The 20016-nt window shown below is 42.4% G+C and overlaps 1 protein-coding gene and 1 long non-coding RNA gene across 5 annotated transcripts in view; one reads left to right on the plus strand and one right to left on the minus strand.

The window, feature by feature from the left end:
- LOC308093845 (partitioning defective 3 homolog) overlaps positions 1–20016 on the minus strand; it is a 318000-nt gene that overhangs the window by 181412 nt on the left and 116572 nt on the right. For all 4 annotated transcript variants that reach the window (XM_080440218.1, XM_080440219.1, XM_080440217.1 and 1 more), the window contains exons 4-5: positions 16522–16748; positions 15755–15898 (exon numbers count right to left, since the gene is read on the minus strand). In XM_080440218.1, coding sequence (XP_080296344.1) covers positions 15755–15898; positions 16522–16748 — 371 coding nt within the window. The remainder of the gene's footprint in view (positions 1–15754; positions 15899–16521; positions 16749–20016) is intronic.
- LOC308093851 overlaps positions 1–20016 on the plus strand; it is a 352863-nt gene that overhangs the window by 55396 nt on the left and 277451 nt on the right. The gene's annotated exons all lie outside the window — the stretch shown is intronic.

The raw sequence follows: 20016 nt of genomic DNA on the forward strand, positions 1-20016 counted from the left end.
CTTTTATTAATCACATCATTTCACTTCATCATTTATCTCTTCCGCTTATGGTAACACACAACAATTCACAATTAAATTAAAACAAAGCCCAAGTTTTTGTGTTTCATCGTAAATTAACGCCCTACTTGATCATACTACAGCGTCACACAAAAGCATCAAAAGTAGCAGATCTGAAGCTTGTAGATCTGCTACTTTTGATATTTCTGAATTTGAAGACGTATTTTGATATTTCCTGCCTGCCCCTTACTCAAAACATAAAGAAAGAATATATACTGTTGATGCCCTGTCAATTACAGTTACTACACAACCAATACTGATACAGCAACATGAGAAATACAATAAAAAGGAATCAAAAGCCTTACACAATACTTGACCATCAACTAAGGAAACCCATGACCTCACAACTTCATATAGTCTCTAATTATTCTTTCTTTATTATACATTTCCTTGAAACTGAATTGCTTTGTGTTTGTCTTTAAAGACAAACGCATTCACAAGTGATTCACGAGCAGTGAACTCTGATTGTGTTAAAGGTCTGTGGTGTAATGTAATGCTCTGTATTATTGTATTCTATTTGTCTTATCCTTTTATTGTGTGTCTTGTTATTCTCTATTCTAATTGAATGTAATGTATTCAATTGTATGTGTTATGTATTCTACTCTACTCTCTCCTAAGGTCTTCTATTCTTCTCTCCTCTGCTGTGATCTGATCTTATTTCCTGCGCGTTGTTCCCCGTCATATCTTACATGATCTCTTCGCGAGCATGCAGTCACTTCTCTGTGGTCCAACATGGCTGCTTTAATGATGGAGAGCACACACAGTGGTGCTTCCATTGGGCCCCTGGGTTCATCATTTACCGCCTCGGCTCGCCTTCTCATGAGGCTCTTTTTTCCACGACCGTTTTGAGGCTGAAAGGAGTCTGTGGTTATCGTTTGTGTTTTCACTTCAGTGGTTTTCACACCGCCGATACGACTCATGACAACACTGTTTGTTTGGGTCTGATGTGTTGTGGTCACAGTCACCATAATCTCTCAAGAACAGATCCATAGCTGCGCTTGGATCTGTTGGGAGCCGCTTTGACAACCCATGCACATCGGCTACAAGTGGGCGTGCCTTCAGATCAGGAAGCAGGCCGCGCTTTACCCAATCAAATGTAGTGGGCGGGATTTACATGTGTGCGGCTCGCTTCCCACTGGAAACAAACCGAAACTCATTTAACAATAGCGTCCTCGGAGCCGACAAAACCACGGAAAGTTAGTAACATTTTAACTTGCTGTTTCATCATAGAAACAAGTGGGCTTATAACCAAAACGATCCATGTTCTCTGGGAGAAATGGTGTTAGTGTTCCGTGGAGAAATATTGTTAGAGGGAATGAAAACATAGGCGCACCACCGGAAGTGATGCGCTGAAGGCAGACCAAAACCCCGGTTTCCCGTGACACACACACACACACACACACACACACACACACACACACACACACACACACACACACACACACACACACACACACACACACACACACACACACACACACACACACACACACACACACACACACACACACACTCTCTCTCTCTCTCTCTCTCTCCCTGGCTGATTGTGAGAAGAGAATAGAATTGTCAGTGTGAATGGGAGAGCAGTACCATATTTAAATGAAAGTAAAGTAAGTGTGTGTGTGTGTGTGTGATGAATGGTGATCTGGTTGGGTGTGTTATTGTGCAGATATCAGTGTGGCTGCTCCCCCCTCAGAAGCACCAACACTGTGTCTGATGATGAATATTGAATAGTGTTAGTAGATGTGTTATTGTTCCTCTTTCACATGTTATTGTCTCCCTCTATCTGTCCTACACCTTATCTGTGTGTGTGTGTGTGTGTGTGTGTGTGTGTGTGTGTGTGTGTGTGTGTGTGTGTGTGTGTGTGTGTGTGTGTGTGTGTGTGTGTGTGTGTGCGCGTGTGTGCGTGCGAGTATGATAACACGTGTGTTAGGGGTGTGCCGATATATCGTCCCGCGATATATCGCGATACGTTTTCGTGACGATATGTATCGTTTTGGAAGAAAAAAATTTTTTTTTTTAAATAATTTTTTTTTTTTTTTTTTACAATAATAATAATCAGGCATGCAAACAGCCCCGAGGTGAAAAGGGTGACAACATGTTTTTTTTTTTCGGGTCAGGTGTCACACTATTGCCCTATTTGGATTCAAAACGGCTATTGTAGCTGAAAAGCTACAAGTTTGCGTCTGAATAATGCAAAAACAGAATTATTTGTTTGCATTTTTTCTCCCCCATATATTTTCATAATAAAAAAGTGCGTATCGTATCGTATCGAAATCGTATCGAAGTTGTGAGCCAAATATCGTATCGTATCGTTTGGTGAAATTAGTGTATCGGCACACCCCTAACGTGTGTGTGTGTGGATGTGTGTTTGACACATGCTTTTGAGCGATTGTTTGTGCGCTTTGTACGTGATGTGTGATGTGTTCAATGTCACCTTGTCTGGCCCCTGTATGTGTCTGCCTTCCTACATGGTGTCTACACAGTATGTGTGTGAGTGCATGGGTTGGCATGCATGTGTACACGTCAGAGATGCGCGGATCGCGGTTTTAGCCGCGGTTGCCGCGGGTAACCGCAGTTTGGGTGGATTTCGGTCAATCGAATATAATTATTAATTAATATTGGATAAACCGCAGGTGAAAGAATGCAGGAAATAAATGAATGACATCTATCAATAGGCCTATTACAGCTTTGAAAAAGCACGATATCTCGGCGTGCGTGCATTTGCAGTGTGTCCTTTTCCATCAGGCACAAATTAGCCGCCTACTACACGCGTTTTGCCGGCAAGGGGCCCTTCAAAAGGCTCAGGCTGCTACAGTGAGAGAGAAACTTAACGGACGAATAAAAGTTTGGCGTGGGAGTGGTTTAGTGAAGTTCTTAACCCTGCCGACGACGAGTCGAGTGCTGGATATGTCTTATGAAAAGTTCCGATGTGCGAATTTGAAAAGGTTTTGTCCCAGGGACCCCCCAGAATAGAAGATTTATGTTAAAAATAAAAAATTCTTCAAAATGTTCCAAATAATTTCATGATTTTTGCAAAAATGTAAAAAAGAAATAGCAGATGTACAAGCTCAAAATAGCAGATATACAAGCTGGCAGCGCGGCACAGCTTGTATATCTGCTATTTTTAAAAAGCCACGGTAACAGATTACGATACGATACGATACGATACGATAATACTTTATTGTCAGTTCACACTGAAATTTGTCTTGCGACCCAGCAGCCATGTATGCAACAATAAACAGTACACACATTTGACATGACACAAGAAAAACAAAACAAAATACATACAAAGACAAGAGCAGTGTCCACCTCTCAGCCTACCCCTGGCCTATAACTCCTGATTAAGCCTCAGTGTCGTCTGATGGACAAAGGACCTCAGATTATCCTGGGGACCCCCCGGAACCCCTCCAAGGACCCCTATGGGTCCCCGGACCCCACTTTGAGAACCACTGACCTACGTACAGTTAGAGCGGCCTCCGTAAGTAAGCGCCGCACGTAAAAAAAAAGGAGAAGAAAAGAAGACGGAGGGAAACGTCCCAAATCATTCGTTTAAACAATGCATTTCTGTGATCTCACCACTAAGAAAAGGAACGTCATGGGAAATGATAATTATTTGACATGCGGTCGGTAAGGATCTATAAATAGGATGATATAATTAATGAGGTTGGGTGACGGGTGGATAATGAATGTGCACGTGCGGATTAGGGTGAGGAAAAAGCCCATCCGTGAATCTCTGGTATACACGTGCCTGTGGCTGTATGTCTCGCCCCCTCACATCACTTGTCTGAGTGCTTACTTACATACAGGTGCAACATGTGACGTTTTTTAACCATTCTTTGACCGGGAACGCACTTCATTTCAGATTTCTTTGGCTATTCGAAAATAGCAGATCTACAAGCTCATAGCGCGGCACTTGGTGCCGCGCTATGAGCTTGTCGATCTGCTATTTTTTAATAGCCAAAGAAATCTAAAATGACAGAGATGTGTTCCCGGAATGAATGGGTTAACCACTTAAACCCCATAATATGGTTGAGCGGAGTCCCTCAGGGCTCTATGGTAGTGTATTTTCCCTTTTCTGCTATTTTCAGCGAAAGCTTTCCCCACGATACGGACGCTGGGGTTTAAGAGGTTAAACAAACGTCTATATGCATACTGTATATGCAGACGTACAAAGCACCCTTGAACCGTCTAGACTTAGTAAACTGGACCCGAGTTGTCTTTGTACTTGGACCGCTTTTTTCCTCCCCGTCTACACCAAACCTCTTCCGCCAAAAATAGCCGATCAACGTGACACGTTGTGAGCTTGTAGATCTGCTATTTTTGAGAGTGTGTGTAACACTCTCTAAGAAACACCCTGTCCATTTGTGGGATGTGTTTAGACTGAATTGTGGGCGTGCACTTCTGTTCATATATATATATATATATACGGTGGGGGCGTGGCTGTGGAAAGGGGGCGTGTTTGGTAAAAAAAAGGCTCTGCGAGGCGTCATGATTGGTTGCCACGTCTGCTTATTGTAAGCGACATTGCCCTTGTTTTTCTGTGAAGGTGCTTGTAAAGGCTGGTGGTTGCGGTTTGTTTGTCCCCGTTTCTAAAACGTTGTTGATATTTGGGTATGAGTAATTGGTTGATATATTGATATATTTCACACACACTCTCACATTGGATATGTTATCCAATTAATTCTTGTTGAGTCATGTCCCCCCCCCCCCCCACCAGAATATGGATGGTGGGTGGTTAAGATAATTACTATATGGAAATGACTTGAACCTTGAATATTCCGCAAAGATCATTAGTATAGAGAGCATAAACAGGATGGGGGGGCCTAGTGTTAAGCCCTTGGGAATCTGGTCAACTAAGTATAGGGTTTAAGTGTTTAAAACGAGAAGCGTTCATCATCATAACTACTGACAAGGCAGCTGTGTGGGTAGCAGAAAGATACTGAAGAAAAGTACAGTTGCTACATACAAGTAGTGTACTTAATGTATTTGGTTGAATATTGGCCTATATTATGTACAAACCAAGCCATTAAAACCCTATTTGCAATGCTCTGGCACCCTTTCTACTGTTAGATGTGAAATTAAATCTATATTGACGTTATAATGTTGTGCTATTGAGGGGGCGAGTTTGCTGTGCTTACTGAAGTGGCTAATGTCGGTTAGCTAATGTTTATGATAAAAATGTAAACAAACAAGCAATGGCCGACATTGAAGAGGAATTTCAATACTTTGAAGATTGAATTAACCCATTAAGACCGGGAAAGCATCTGTCATGTTCTCTGTCATTGACCCCCAGGGGTCCTTCGGGGGGGTTCCAGGGGGTCCCCAGCTAAATGTGTTAATATACTGTAGCATCACAATAATTTTAACCTTTTATACTTTGGCTATTAAAAAATAGCAGATCTACAAGCTCCTAGCGCGGCAAGAGCTTGTATATCTGCTATTTTTGGAAAATTTGTGCAAATCTTTGAATATATATATTTTTTTCAAGCAAACATTTGGAACTCAAATCTTTGCTTCTGGGGGGTCCCTGGAACTACATATTTTGAGATGGGGGTCCGTGGCAAAACACATAATTTTGGGGGTCCTTGCCATGAAAAGGTTTGAGAACCACTGATATTATAGCAACATTGTGTTTCAGAAAACTGTTAGGATTTAGAAGACACTACACTAACTGTATGTAGAATGGGCCTCAGGTCTGAATGGGTTAATAATGACCCAACCACCATACACACTGCTTAGTCATTGTAGCTAACGTTACTGTTAAGTCACATCTATAGAACCGCAGGTTTGTGCTTCATCATCACGGAGCCACACTGACTCACTATAGCACTGCTTCCCAAACAGTGGGTTTGCCCATGTACCCATGTTTGGGTCGCAGACCAATTGTTGTGGGCCGCGAGTAAGTTTCCTACATTTAAAAAAATATATATTATTTCAAAAGATTTAATCAAAAGAAATCACAACTTTTCATCAATTAAAAACAAGTATTTCATAAATACAAAAAAAAAATCGAATAAATTCCATTAATACGTTTTTAAAAAAATGCTTCAGAAGAAGTGAAAATAGTAGATCTACAAGCTCACAACGCGGCACGAAGCGACGCGTTGTGAGCTTGTAGATCTTCTATTTTCACTTGGGTCCCGGGCAAACGTCTAATTTCTCTTTTGGGCCTTGATCTAAAAGGTTTGGGAACCACTGCACTATAGTGTCTAAGTAGCGCACGTGTCTGTGTGTGTGTGTGTGTGTGTGTGTGTGTGTGTGTGTGTGTGTGTGTGTGTGTGTGTGTGTGTGTGTGTAAAAAGACGGCATGAGTCATGTCGACATGGATGGATGGATGGAGAGAAAGAAGGAGAAGAGTATTTGTGGCTGCTAGACTGTTTCTCTGCCGTTTGTTTTCTCTGTCTCATTGTGTCAATAAAGCTTAATGGATTGAAGGAATTAATTAATTGATAGGATGAGATGAGGAGAATGGACAGACGGAGGGGGGCAGAGGAGAGAGAAACAGAGGGAATAAAGGTGGGGGAGGTGAAGAAAGAAAGGAGATAAAAGGAGATAATCAAAGAGAGCAACACATAAAGGGAAGTGGAGACAAAAGGAGATATGCAGAGGTTAAGATAAGTCATCTATGAGAGAGGAGAGGAGAGACACACAATGTAAAGGTAGACTGAGCAACAAACCCATCCCATTCTGCTCAACCCTGACCCCACAGCCCCACCTAGTGGTCAGTTACTCGGCGGCTGCAAGCTTCAGAGTTCCCTGGAGGCTTGGACAAGGCATCACTCTGCATCAGCCCACACACACACACGCACTCACACACACATAAGCAGAGATGCAAACACACCTATACACTAAAAACATACCAAAACAGACAGTGGCTTGCATGCAGGAGCGCGCACGCGCACACACACATACACACACACACACACACACACGGCGGGTAATGAAGGCTAGGGTAGGCTAAAGCCTTCCCAAATGTTATGCTGGGAAAATCTAGGAATTGTGCAAATGATATATAATATAATGTGCGCAGCATTATTTAGTTGATTTTTTGATAATAAATCAGTAAAATCAGGCAAAAATATGAATTAAATAACCTAACCCTAAAACCGAAATAAAGTAACCAAAAAGAAACTACCACAATCCGCCCAGAAGCACACGCGTGCACGGATTTCGGCACGCGCGGCCGACCCCCAGCCTTCCCAATGAGCTCACCCGCCACCTATGCACACACACACACACACACGTATACACTCTCAAAACACATTAAGTATATGCATATGTAAGGGCACAAGGAGAGACACACACACACAACTGTATAAGACTTAGCAAACATCTGCATGCATTATGGACCGTATGCTGTCACACTCATGCACAAACGACCACTAAATTATCACACACACACACACACACACACACACACACACACACACACACACACACACACACACACACACACACACACACACACACACACACACACACACACACACACACACACACACACACACACACACACATGCTGCTGTGCATGCACATATCTACCCCACAGATTGCATGAGCACGTGCGCACACAACCACACACACACACGCGTGTGTGTGGTGTAATGGTATGTGCACATACAGGAGTAGTAGAGTATATGTATGCATGGAGTCAGGGTGATTTATGAGCGTGTGGCAGGGCTTTGCATGATTTATCCTGCCTGAAGCCTGGTTGGGTTCACCTGAGGGACCCACACCCCTCTGCACCACTGGACTCACACCCACCCACTGTAGGTAGCACCCTTAGATACACTGAACAAAAAAAACACCCGGTTTAACCCTTTAAGACCGTCATTTTTTAGATTTCTTTGGGCTATTCAAAAATAGCAGATCTACAAGCTCATAGCGCGGCACGAGTGCCGCGCTATGAGCAAAATGTATGTATTTGGCCGCAGACACCCATCAAAAAATATTTAGTTCCAGGGACCCCCTGAAGCAAAGATTTGGGTTACAAATCTTTAAAAACTATATATATTCAAAGATTTGCACACATTTTCACGATTCTTTAAAAAAAGAGCAGATCTACAAGCTCATAGCGCGGCACTCGGCGCCGCGCTATGAGCTTGTATATCTGCTATTTTTGAACAGCCAAAGAAATAAAAAAAATGACACAAATACGTTCCCGGTCTTAATGGGTTAAAAAGGTAAGGTGAGTGATTAGCTTTGGTTAAAACAAGTGTTAAATAGCTCTATATTCTGATAGTACTCATTGCTATAGAGTGTTCAGTGACAGGAGTCTCTCCAGCTCTTTATTAAACTGAAAATGCCTTTTCAATATAGAGCTTTAACCTTATAACAAAAAAGCTTTTGTTTTAACCAAAAGAATATCAATTTCTCATAATCTTTCTCCAAGGCTCACACCGCCAATGAGGAGACTGTTGTCATGTGGTGTTTTCAGTGGTTTACGATAGAGGACAGGGGCGGACTGGTCATATGGCATACCGGGCATATGCCCGGTATGCCGCTGGGCCAGTGGTCCACTGGCCACTTTTTCATGTCAAGGACCCACAGAATGATATGTATTTGGCCACCGACCCCCATCTCAAAATATTTTGTTCCAGGGACCCCCAGAAGCAAAGAACAGTTAAAAATGTTCGCTTTAAAAATATATGTATTCAAAGATTTGCACACATTTTCAAGATTTTTCAAAAGTAGCAGATCTACAAGCTCATAGCGCGGCACCGAGTGCCGCGCTATGAGCTTGTAGATCTGCTATTTTTGTTATGTTTTGTAATAATAATAAAAATCTACAAAGTAACTAGTAACTAAAGTGTTCAAATTATTGTGGGGGAGTAATAGGACAATATTTTCCTGAGATGTAGTGGAGTAGAAGTAAAAGTACGGAAAATTGGAACACTCCAGTAAAGCACCTCAAAATTGGACTTAAGTACGGTACTTGAGTAAATGTACTTAGTTACTTTGCACCACTACCACAAACCAAAAGCTCTTGTCGGCTCCCTAACTGCCCGCTCGCCTCTCATTGAAAATTAATTACTGTGAGGAGCGTCAGTCGCTCCTCACAGTGAAACAGGCCATAAAACCCCTCAGTGTTCGTTTAACTCTGAGAGTGTGCACACAATGTAACCAAATGGACCCGTGTGGGTCCATTTGGTTAACACTAGCACAGTTTAATGGACACATAGCATGGTCAGTTTGTGTGACATGGTAAACGCTGAGTGGACTTTTAACCCATTAAGACCGTGGAACGCATCTCTTGTCATTTTAGAAGTCTTTGGGCTATTCAAAAATAGCAGATCTACAAGCTCGTAGCGCGGCACCGAGTGCCGCGCTACGAGCTTTCCAAAAAAAAAACTGTATGTAGAAAATAGCAGATCTACAAGCTCGTAGTGCAATAGCCCAACGTATAAAATAATGATTATAGCTATAAAAAAGAAATCTAAAATGACACAGAATGCGTTCCCGGTCTTAATGAGTTAAAGCCCAGCCATCTGTTCAAACCACAACACACACGTGTGTCACGCCAGGCTTTCAGCTGAAGCAGCCCTAAGTGCTTCATGCTGATAGAGCAGTTGAAACGCTTCAAACATCGAGACAGAGGAGGGGTCGGAAGTGGCTCCAGGAGGTAGAGAGCGAGATTGGGGGGAAAAAACGGTTCCCGGTTTGATTCCCTTTGATTCCCCCGGTTTTGAGTTAGTGTCCCGAGTGTCCTTGAGCAAGACACCGAACCCCTAACTTGCACAATGATGAGCGTGGTTTACACACTTACAATAAAAGTGAAATAGTACATACTGTACGCGGGAACACAAATTGGACACGCAAGTCTACACGAGGCACACACCTAAAAATAAACAAACACTGTCTCCTCTCAGAGGTGGAAATCGATGCAGGCAAGGAGGAGTGAGTGTGTGTGTGTACGTGACAAGGTTGAGTTGTTAGAACTGAATAGTTCAGCTCTGCAGTTCACTGCTCTGCAACTTAATTGGTTGATTTGCAATCCACTCTACGCCTGTCTGGAGTTCTGACACACACACACACACACACACACACACACACACACACACACACACACACACACACACACACACACACACACACACACACACACACACACACACACACACACACACACACACACACACACACACACACACACACACACACACACACACACACACACACACAAAGTGCTCACAGACATGCATATGTACACACTTATGGCTGACACACATCCATCAATTCAGACATACTGTACACATGCAGGTATGCAAACTTTTACTGGCGCGCACACACGCACACACGCACACACACACACTCCCACATAAACCCACACACTCCCTCTTCCACCCACACTCTCCCAACTCCAGCCCTGTGGACAGTGATGCTGTGCTGGCCTCCATTTTGCATCAACACCTCATTAACACACCCATACTGACAGCTCACCATCGCCATGACTACACTACCTGTTGCCCAAAACCAGAGGACGGGAGATAAGAGAGATAAAGAAGAGATATATGAAGAGGCTGAAAGACAGAGGGAAAGATAGCGAGAGAGAGAAACAGAGAGAGAGAGAGAGAGACAGAGAGAGAGGTGAAGAGAGAGAAACTCAAACTATCACAGTTCAGTTGTCATTCTCCACCACGGAGCCAATGGCTGTGCTGGAGGGAGATGTTCACAAAGGAGGAAGAGCTCCATTCATGTTCATGTTCATGTTCTACAGCCTCTCCTATTCTGCTCTCTGCTCTCACTGAGACACAGACTTCACCAAAGAGAGAACAGAGTGTTATACTGATGAAGAGTGTTGTACTGATGAAGAGTGTTGTACTGATGAAGAGTGTTGTACTGATGAAGAGTGTTGTACTGATGAAGAGTGTTGTACTGATGAAGAGTGTTGTACTGATGAAGAGTGTTGTACTGATGAAGAGTGTTATACTGATGAAGAGTGTTATACTGATGAAGAGTGTTATACTGATGAAGAGTGTTGTACTGATGAAGAGTGTTATACTGATGAAGAGTGTTATACTGATGAAGAGTGTTGTACTGATGAAGAGTGTTGTACTGATGAAGAGTGTTATACTGATGAAGAGTGTTATACTGATGAAGAGTGTTATACTGATGAAGAGTGTTGTACTGATGAAGAGTGTTGTACTGATGAAGAGTGTTGTACTGATGAAGAGTGTTGTACTGATGAAGAGTGTTGTACTGATGAAGAGTGTTGTACTGATGAGTGTTATACTGATGAAGAGTGTTGTACTGATGAAGAGTGTTGTACTGATGAAGAGTGTTGTACTGATGAAGAGTGTTATACTGATGAAGAGTGTTATACTGATGAAGAGTGTTGTACAGACAGACAAACAGATAATGTAGATCAGTGGTTCTCAAACTTTTTCATGTCAAGGACCGCCAAAATGATATGTATTTGGCCGAAGACCCCCACCTCAAAATATTTAGTTCCAGGGACCCCCCAGAAGCAAAGATTTGAGTTACAAATGTTTGCTTAAAAAAAATATATATATATATTTTCAATTTTTTTCAAAAATAGCAGATCTACAAGCTCATAGCGCGGCACTCGGTGCCGCGCTATGAGCTTATAGATCTGCTTGGGCTATTTTTGAATAGCCCAAGTATAAAAGGGTAAAATCGTTGTGATGCTATATCAACACATTTTGCTGGGGACCCCCTGGAACCCCCCCCCAAGGACCCCTGGGGGTCCCCGGACCCCACTTTGAGAACCAATGATGTAGATAGACATGTATTTGAACCCTGAGGGAAATTCAGGCATTACAAAAACATAGCAGTACACGTGAAACGCAGATAAAAGGCGCGGGTAAAGAGATAAAAAAGGAAGTAGATAACGATAAAGAATGCTGTGTTCAGTCACAGTGTTGCACTAATGAGGAGCACCGTTGAATTGATCAAGGTTTGTATTGATGAGGAATGTTCTGTCCATGATACTGTACGCTACTCTGAGATGATCCTATTCTAATCTTTCTTCTGTGCTGCTCTGCAGTGGTGGAAAAAGTACTCAAATGTTTTACTTAAGTAAAAGTACCCATACTGGAATGCAGAAGTACTCTGTTACAAGTAAAAGTTCCGGAATTCAAAATTTACTTGAGTAAAAGTACACAAGTGTTGGTATCAAAATGTACTTAAAGTACTAAAATGTTTGAAAATAGCAGATCTACAAGCTCACAATGCGTCGCGATGCGACGCGTTGTGAGCTTGTAGATCTGCTATTTTCAAATAGGTATAAAATAGGGCTAAAGTGGTTAATGTACGTTTTATAATGTAATGATTTATATCTGCAAAGTAACAAGTAACTAACGTTTTCAAATAATTGTAGAGGAGTAAAAAGTACAATATTTGCCTCTGAGATGTAGTGGAGTAGAAGTAAAAGTATAGACAATTGGAAATACTCCAGTAAAGTAAAAAGTGCCTCAAAATTGTACATAAGTACAGTACTTGAGTAAATGTACTTAGTTACTTTCCACCACTGCTACTCTCTTGAACGGTAATTCTATTGCGTTTTAATTCTGCGATCCATTCTAGTAGCTTACACAATTCTCTTGTTCCTTCATAACCTAGTCTACAGTAGTTAAATGCTAACATCTTCACGTTAACGACGTGTCATTTCCTCTGTCTATTCCACGCTATACTGTTGTATTCTCCTTCCCCTGAACAGGAATTCCAATTTGCTTATGTTTTATTACATCGCTAGGTTATTGCATTCTAATGTGTTTTCATTTGATGTGTCTGGCTTCTATTGGCTGTCTGCTCTGTTCTCTCTATACAGCCTCCTCTCCTCTCACAGGGAATGCTGTACTGCTCACTGGACAGAATGAAGTCTGCTGTTGCAATTGTTCTCCTTATCTATTCCTTCAAGGGCTCTGTGATCACATGGTGTCCTGCTCTTGGGCAATTTAAGTGTTTCTCATGGTGTGTGTGTGTGTGTGTGTGTGTGTGTGTGTGTGTGTGTGTGTGTGTGTGTGTGTGTGTGTGTGTTTTGCAACATCCCTGTTGGACAGAGACACTGAACATGACCGGTCTCGGAGAGACTTGGGAGAGACAAAGCAGAACAACTCTGTCAGATAGCAACACACAACAGAGCGACCACAGCTACAAAGCACAGAAACACAGCTGGTGCGTGTGCGACGGTGCGCGTTTGTGTGTGTGTGTGTGTGTGTGTGTGTGTGTGTGTGTGTGTGTGTGTGTGTGTGTGTGTGTGTGTGTGTGTGTGTGTGTGTGTGTGTGTGTGTGTGTGTGTGTGTGTGTGTGCGTGCGTGCGTGCGTGTGTGTGAGAGAGAGAGAGATCTCACTGTCACAGAGGAGAAAGGAAAGAACAAACCACCATCACGTCCTTCAAACAATACAGACAGTATAACCTTCCATCAAGTCACTCATTCACCTTTCAACACACACACTCGTGTGTGTGTGTGTGTGTGTGTGTGTGTGTGTGTGTGTGTGTGTGTGTGTGTGTGTGTGTGTGTGTGTGTGTGTGTGTGTGTGTGTGTGTGTGTGTGTCAGTGATGGGCTGTCTGGCTGCCGGCGCTCCACAGGGGATCCATGGCAGGTCATTAATACTGACTGACTCCTCATCTGTGACCTCTACACTCACAGTAACCTGTTCCTACAGTCCCAGAGAGAAGATATGGACCCAAATGGACCAACGAAACCTGTTTCATTCATTGACACGTCCGACTGTCCCACTTGTAAAATAATGAACATGAACCGCACAATACAGTTAACCCATTAAGACCGGGAACGCATCGGTCTGTCATTTTTAGATTTCTTTGGGCCATTAAAAAATAGCAGATCTACAAGCTCATAGCGCGGCACCAAGTGCCGCGCTATGAGCTTGTAGATCTGCTATTTTTGAAATTCCGTGCAAATCTTTGAATATTTATATATTTTTTTAATAACATTTTTAACTCAAATCTTTGCTTTTTGGGAGTCCCTGGAACAACATATTTTGATTTGGGGGTCCACGGCCAAATACATATCATGTTGGGGTTCCTTGACATGAAAAGAGTTTGAGAACCACTGATATTATAGCAACATACGTCTTTTTTCAAAAAACTGTTTGATTTAGGAGAGATTTGTAGAATCCCCAGAAGCAAAGATTTTAGTTACAAATAAAATACACTATACATTCGAAAAAGATTTGCAAAAATTTTCATGATTTTTCAAAAAAATAGCAGATCTGCAAGCTCATAGCACTCCGTGCCGCGCTATGAGCTTGTAGCTATTTTTGAATAGCCCAAAGAAATAAAAAAAAATGTCACACACAGACGCTTTCCCAGTCTAAATGGGTTAAGTATGAAGGGGTTCCGTTTCAATATCATTAAAAACCCACACGTTCATCATATTTTCAACATATGTCATCTCTCTTCCTGTCCTAAACAGAAAAAAAATGAAAAATGATTTCCACCCCAAGGGATTAATATAGCGAGCCTCGTTTAATCTGATCTGGTTCAGAATTGCATCCAGATGGGTCTCCACCGTCCTGACAGGTAGATGCAGTATGTGGTGCCTTTCACCGAGAGATTTAAACTGTTATTTATGGAAATAATGGATTAACTGTTTGACTGGACGGTCCGTGACATAAAAGTGAAACATTATCGCAGTATATTTGACCTATCGGCAACTCATAGTGATATACATGCCGTATAATGTCTACAGGTCTTTGTGAATTCAAGATGAAATATCCCCCACAAGTTCTTAACCACTTAAAAAGGGACAGTTTACCCTCAAAATGACTTTTTTTCTATCTTTTAGTCACCCCATGGAGACTTGAATTCATGATTTATTTAATTTTTTTGTCGCATTCCTATGACCGGCAGCGGTTCCGGTAGGAGACACAAAGAGTCTCCTTTGTGTCTCCTACCGGAACCGTTGCCTACCGGTCCGCCGGTCATCAAATTATTGGCTTAGGAATGTGACAAAAAACAAAATATAATCCATGAATTCAAGTCTCCATGGGGTGACTAATCAATAGAAAATAAGTATTTTTTTGGTTGAACTATCCCTTTAAGCCCTATCTTATACATACGTGGTGGTAGGGTGGTGTTGCACGACAAAAATAGCTGGTCTACAAGCTCACAACGTGTCATATCGTGACGCGTTGTGAGTTTGAACCCTTTTTGCTATTTTTGATGATGTGCCCAAAACAGGGACGCCAGGTTTGAAAGTGGTTAACTCCTTCAAAGCCCATGGGCTCCATAACTGTCTCCCTATCGGGCTGGCAGAGTGATAGAAGTGGGTCACATTCTGGACATGATAGACATGTCGAGGCTCAGGGAAGAGGGGCTGGAGGGGAGACAAGGTTTGCATCACCTTCAGGACCAGAACTTAATGTATAATAACGTTTGCCAGGGACCCAAACTGTGTGAAAATAGTGAAAATAGCAGATAAGGGTGAAGTATCTTGATCATGGACACCTCGAGACATAGCCGGGGGGCCGGGAATCAAACCTGGGAACCTTCTGTTTCACAGGCGGCCTCTCTACACATTATTCAGCAATGGCCGCCCTAAAGCTTATGTAGTGTTTCTGTACAGTATGCATTGTCTGTGTGTGTGTGTGTGTGTGTGTGTGTGTGTGTGTGTGTGTGTGTGTGTGTGTGTGTGTGTGTGTGTGTGTGTGTGTGTGTGTGTGTGTGTGTGTGTGTGTGTGTGTGTGTGTGTGTGCAACTCGTCCTACCTGCTCTTGCCTCTCCAGCCAGCGGTCGACCATGGGGTGGTTGGCGCTGAGCGAGGAGCGAGCCGTCTCCCTCTGAAACTCCCTCTGATTGGCCCAGGTCCCGGCGTCTCTCGGCAGGCTGCGGTATGTGTCCACGCCCTTAGCCTGCCGACGAACCACAACACAACGCTCACTGTCATGCTTTTGATTGGCTTTTAAAAAACGTCATTTTGTTGTTTTGGAGGTTTTGTGTAGAGCAGAGATCCCTCTTTTCTGAACAAGATTGAAAATCTGTACATTATTCTGAGCATGTTTATTTCAATGATCGCTGAATCCATTGTGTTTCAGCTTGGATCAATGGGACTAACATAAATTAAGAACCTATTCATCGGTGTCACAATGAAAACTAATTTTTAATGGTTTTAAAGAAGAAATACCATGACTTTCTTTTTACAATCTTTTGGGGTAATTTTCCTATATTATTGTTAAAATCTTTTGCCAATTATTTGGGGGCCCACATAAATATCGCATTTATTCATGCAATTAATTTTGTTAACCCATTCAATCCGGGAACGCATCTCTGTCATTTTAGATTTATTTGCCTCTTCAAAAATAGCAGATATACAAGCTCATAGCGCGGCACTCTGCGCTATGAACTTGTATATCTGCTATTTTTGAATAGCCAAAGAAATCAAAAAAATTACACAGATGCTTTGCCGGATTGAATGGGTTAAAATAACGCCCTGTCCCAGCACAACAACAACACAACTATGACAACGTGTCCTAACCTTCCTCTCCAGGCTGTTGCTTCCAGAGGACTGCCTCTGGTTCTTGAGGAAGCCGGCTGTGGTGGACCAGCGTGTGGGGTTCCTCCTGGACGGGGGTCCCTCTTCCGCCGGGGCCCCCCGGGGCTCTCCGGCTCCCCCTCCCCCTCCTCCTCCCCCCCCACTGAACAGCGGCCCGTTCACGGTCAGCAGGGCGGGGTCGCTGCTGCGGCGCACGTGGAGCGGCATGTCTGGGTTAGAGAGAGAGAAAAGATCAAATCAAGTCAAGTCACTCAAACTTGGTAAGGAGCGGTAAGGTTATCTCTATACTCTAAACCTTTTGTTTTTCATAATTTAACGCCCTACTTGATCATACTGCAGCAGTAGGGTTCTTCCTCCGGGGAAGAGTGTACGTACTCAGCCACTGCCATACCTTGTATGTACCTTGTACATAGCTTAACATTGTGGCCTAATGGTGGCACTAGAGGAAAGGCCATGGGGTCACTAAATAAGTGACCCAGATGGCATCTTCTAGGTAGCATGATGGTGTACAGCTAATTCCATGGCGATCCAGCCAATAGTTTTTATTTTCACAGACAGAGTCATCCTAAAACTATTCGCCAAAGAAAATCAAGCCAGTAGGTCTGCAATACTTAGGCCTCTATTGCAATGCCAATGTATTAGTTTCATGACACATTGCAGATGTTTTGTGTGTGTGTGCATGTGTGCGTGCGTGTGCGTGTGTGTGTGTGTGTGTGCTGCAGTCACATCAGGAAGTGCCTATTGGGAAATGCTCGTTTTAAGAGAATGCTTACATTAGAGCTCTTAACTTTGTTTAAAAGATGTAGTGAGTCAGAGCAAGAGAGAGAAACTGTCATCATAACAACACGACCCCAACAATGACAGTGTACACAAACATTGCTGCCTGTGCTTCGTATATATGTCGTTGCTGTCGGGCAGAAACCTCTCATCTCCAAATTTGAACTTTTTGTGTTTTTTCGTAAATTAATGCCCTACTTACATACGACAGCGTCACACAAAGGCATCCAAAGTAGCAGATCTGAACGCTTTTGGACATACAAGGTTTCTACCCCGACAGTGATAATAATATACTTTTAAAAAAAACACATCCAGTCCTCTCTAACAAATACCAGAGGCTTATTGGACTGGTGGTGACGTCCGGGGGAGGACCACACAATTGAAAGTGAAGACTTGTTTGACAAGCTTTGGACGATCTTCTCAACACGAGGACAGCCAAGAGTCATCATGTTCCCACCAGTGGTGGAAAGTAACTAAGTACTGTACTTAAAGTACAATTTTGAGGTATTTGTACTTTACTTGAGTATTTCCAATTTCCAATACTTTTAATTTTATTCCACTACAATTATTTGAAAACTTTAGTTACTAGTTACTTTTCAGATATAAATTATGATATTATGAAACATGCATTAACCACTTTAGCCCTATTTTATACCTAGGCTATTTGAAAATAGCAGATCTACAAGCTCACAACGCGTCGCATCGCGACGCGTTGTGAGCTTGTAGATCTGCTATTTTCAAATATTTCAGTACTTTTACTTTTGGTACTTTAAGTACATTTTGATACCAATACTTTTGTACTTTTACTCAAGTCAATTTTGAACACCCGACTTTTACTAGTAACAAAGTACTTCTACATGGCAGTATTGATACTTTTACTTAAGTAAACCATTTGAGTACTTTTTCCACCACTGGTTCCCACCATGTCCAAGAAGGAGGAGGAGGAGATGGAGGAGAGGAGAGGGTTCTGGGAAGCGGTTCTGGTTGATGTGGCGAGGCATGAGCGCCCCTACTGGTGGGCTTCCACTGCTGCATGTCCTTCCACAATGTTTCACAGAGATGGCTGGTGATGCCAACGGTTTGCTTGTGTAGGACAGTGGTTCTCAAACTTTTTCATGTCAAGGACCCCTAAAATTATATGTATTTTGCCGCGGACCCTCATCTCAAAATATTTTGTTCCAGGGACTTAGTAACTGGATTTTTTTTTATTACATATTTTGTAAGATTTCTAAATTTCAATACAGCAATGCATTGATATTAAAAAACTAAATATACTTTTAACTTTTTTCCCCTTCTTTATTTGGGAAAGACAGCACGTATTAATGAACACCCCACATACGATGCAATATAAATACACCGGATTTAGCAAGAAGACTTCCATAGACATCCATAGTCCCCATACAGAGAACAAGCAACATTACAAAAAGAGCACATATAAACATTACTAAAAGGGTACAACAGAAGAGAAGAAAGAAAGCAACAGTAAGAAAGGCCTAGTTTTGACCTAAAATACCAGAGTAAGTAAGTACTGGAGTTGGAGTACTTTGTCCACCACTGGTGAGGACTAAAAGAGAATATAGCACACATGTGTTCATGTGTGTTTGTTTGTTTGTGTGTGTGTGTGTGGGTGTGTGTCTGTGTGCTTGTACTAGCGGTCATTTAACTGGTGTTGTAGAGCGAGCAGCAGCAGGTCATTCAGAGCGTGGGATTGTTGCTGTGAGCAACACAGGGGCCTATAGAAAGGACCTGACTCATGGGATCATGAGGGGGGCCTTGGAACGCCACGGCCTGGCATCCAACAACTACAACTCCCAGAGGGCAATTCTGCAACAGGGCTGTTATGACATCCTTGCTCTGGCTGATATAAAGAACAGACTGAGGTTTGGGTCATTAAAAGGGGAATATAATGTGTCTCAAAATGTTTTGTTCCAGGGACCCCCAGAAGCAAAGATTTGAGTTAAAAAAAAATCCTTTAAAAAATATGTATATTCAAAGATTTGCACAAATTTTCAAGATTTAAAAAAAAATATTAGATCTACAAGCTTGTATATCTGCTATTTTTGAATAGCCAAAGAAATCTAAAAGTGACACAGATACTTCAACATCAGCATATCTAATGTCTGCAGTGGTTCTTCAACCACTTAACCCAGGGGTCTTCAACAGGGGGTCCGGGACCCCTAGGGGGTCCTCAGAGTTACTACAGGGGGTCCGCCAAATCTTTGTGTGATATGATTTTATTTTGACCTTAACCACTTGAACCCTAGCATCCCTTTTCTGAGGAGAACTTTGCCAAAAAATAGCCGATATACAAGCTCACAACGCCTCGCTCTGCAAGGCGTTGGGAGCTTGTAGATCTGCTATTTTTTGGCAAAGAGGTGTTTGGTGTAGAGGCAAAAAAGAGCAGACCAAGTAAACAAAAAAAGTTGAATCTGAAACACAATTTTATACAATATAGAGGGGGTCACTGCTTCATCTCAGCTAGGGGTCCTTTGCCTGAAAACGTTGAAGACCCCTGACTTAACCCCTATACTTGGTTGAGCGGAGTCCCTCAGGGCTCTATACTAGTGCATTTTCAGAAATCTGACCACAATTAATATCTCTGCTGAAAATAGCCGATCGACAAGCTCTCTGCAATTTTCCTGCGAAAGCTCTCCCAGAATACAGATGCTGGGGTTTAAGTGGTAACTTAAAACAATAGAT

This window comes from Gymnoscopelus braueri, assembly GCF_963280865.1.
Source record: "Gymnoscopelus braueri genome assembly, chromosome: 10".
Lineage (NCBI taxonomy): Eukaryota > Metazoa > Chordata > Actinopteri > Myctophiformes > Myctophidae > Gymnoscopelus > Gymnoscopelus braueri.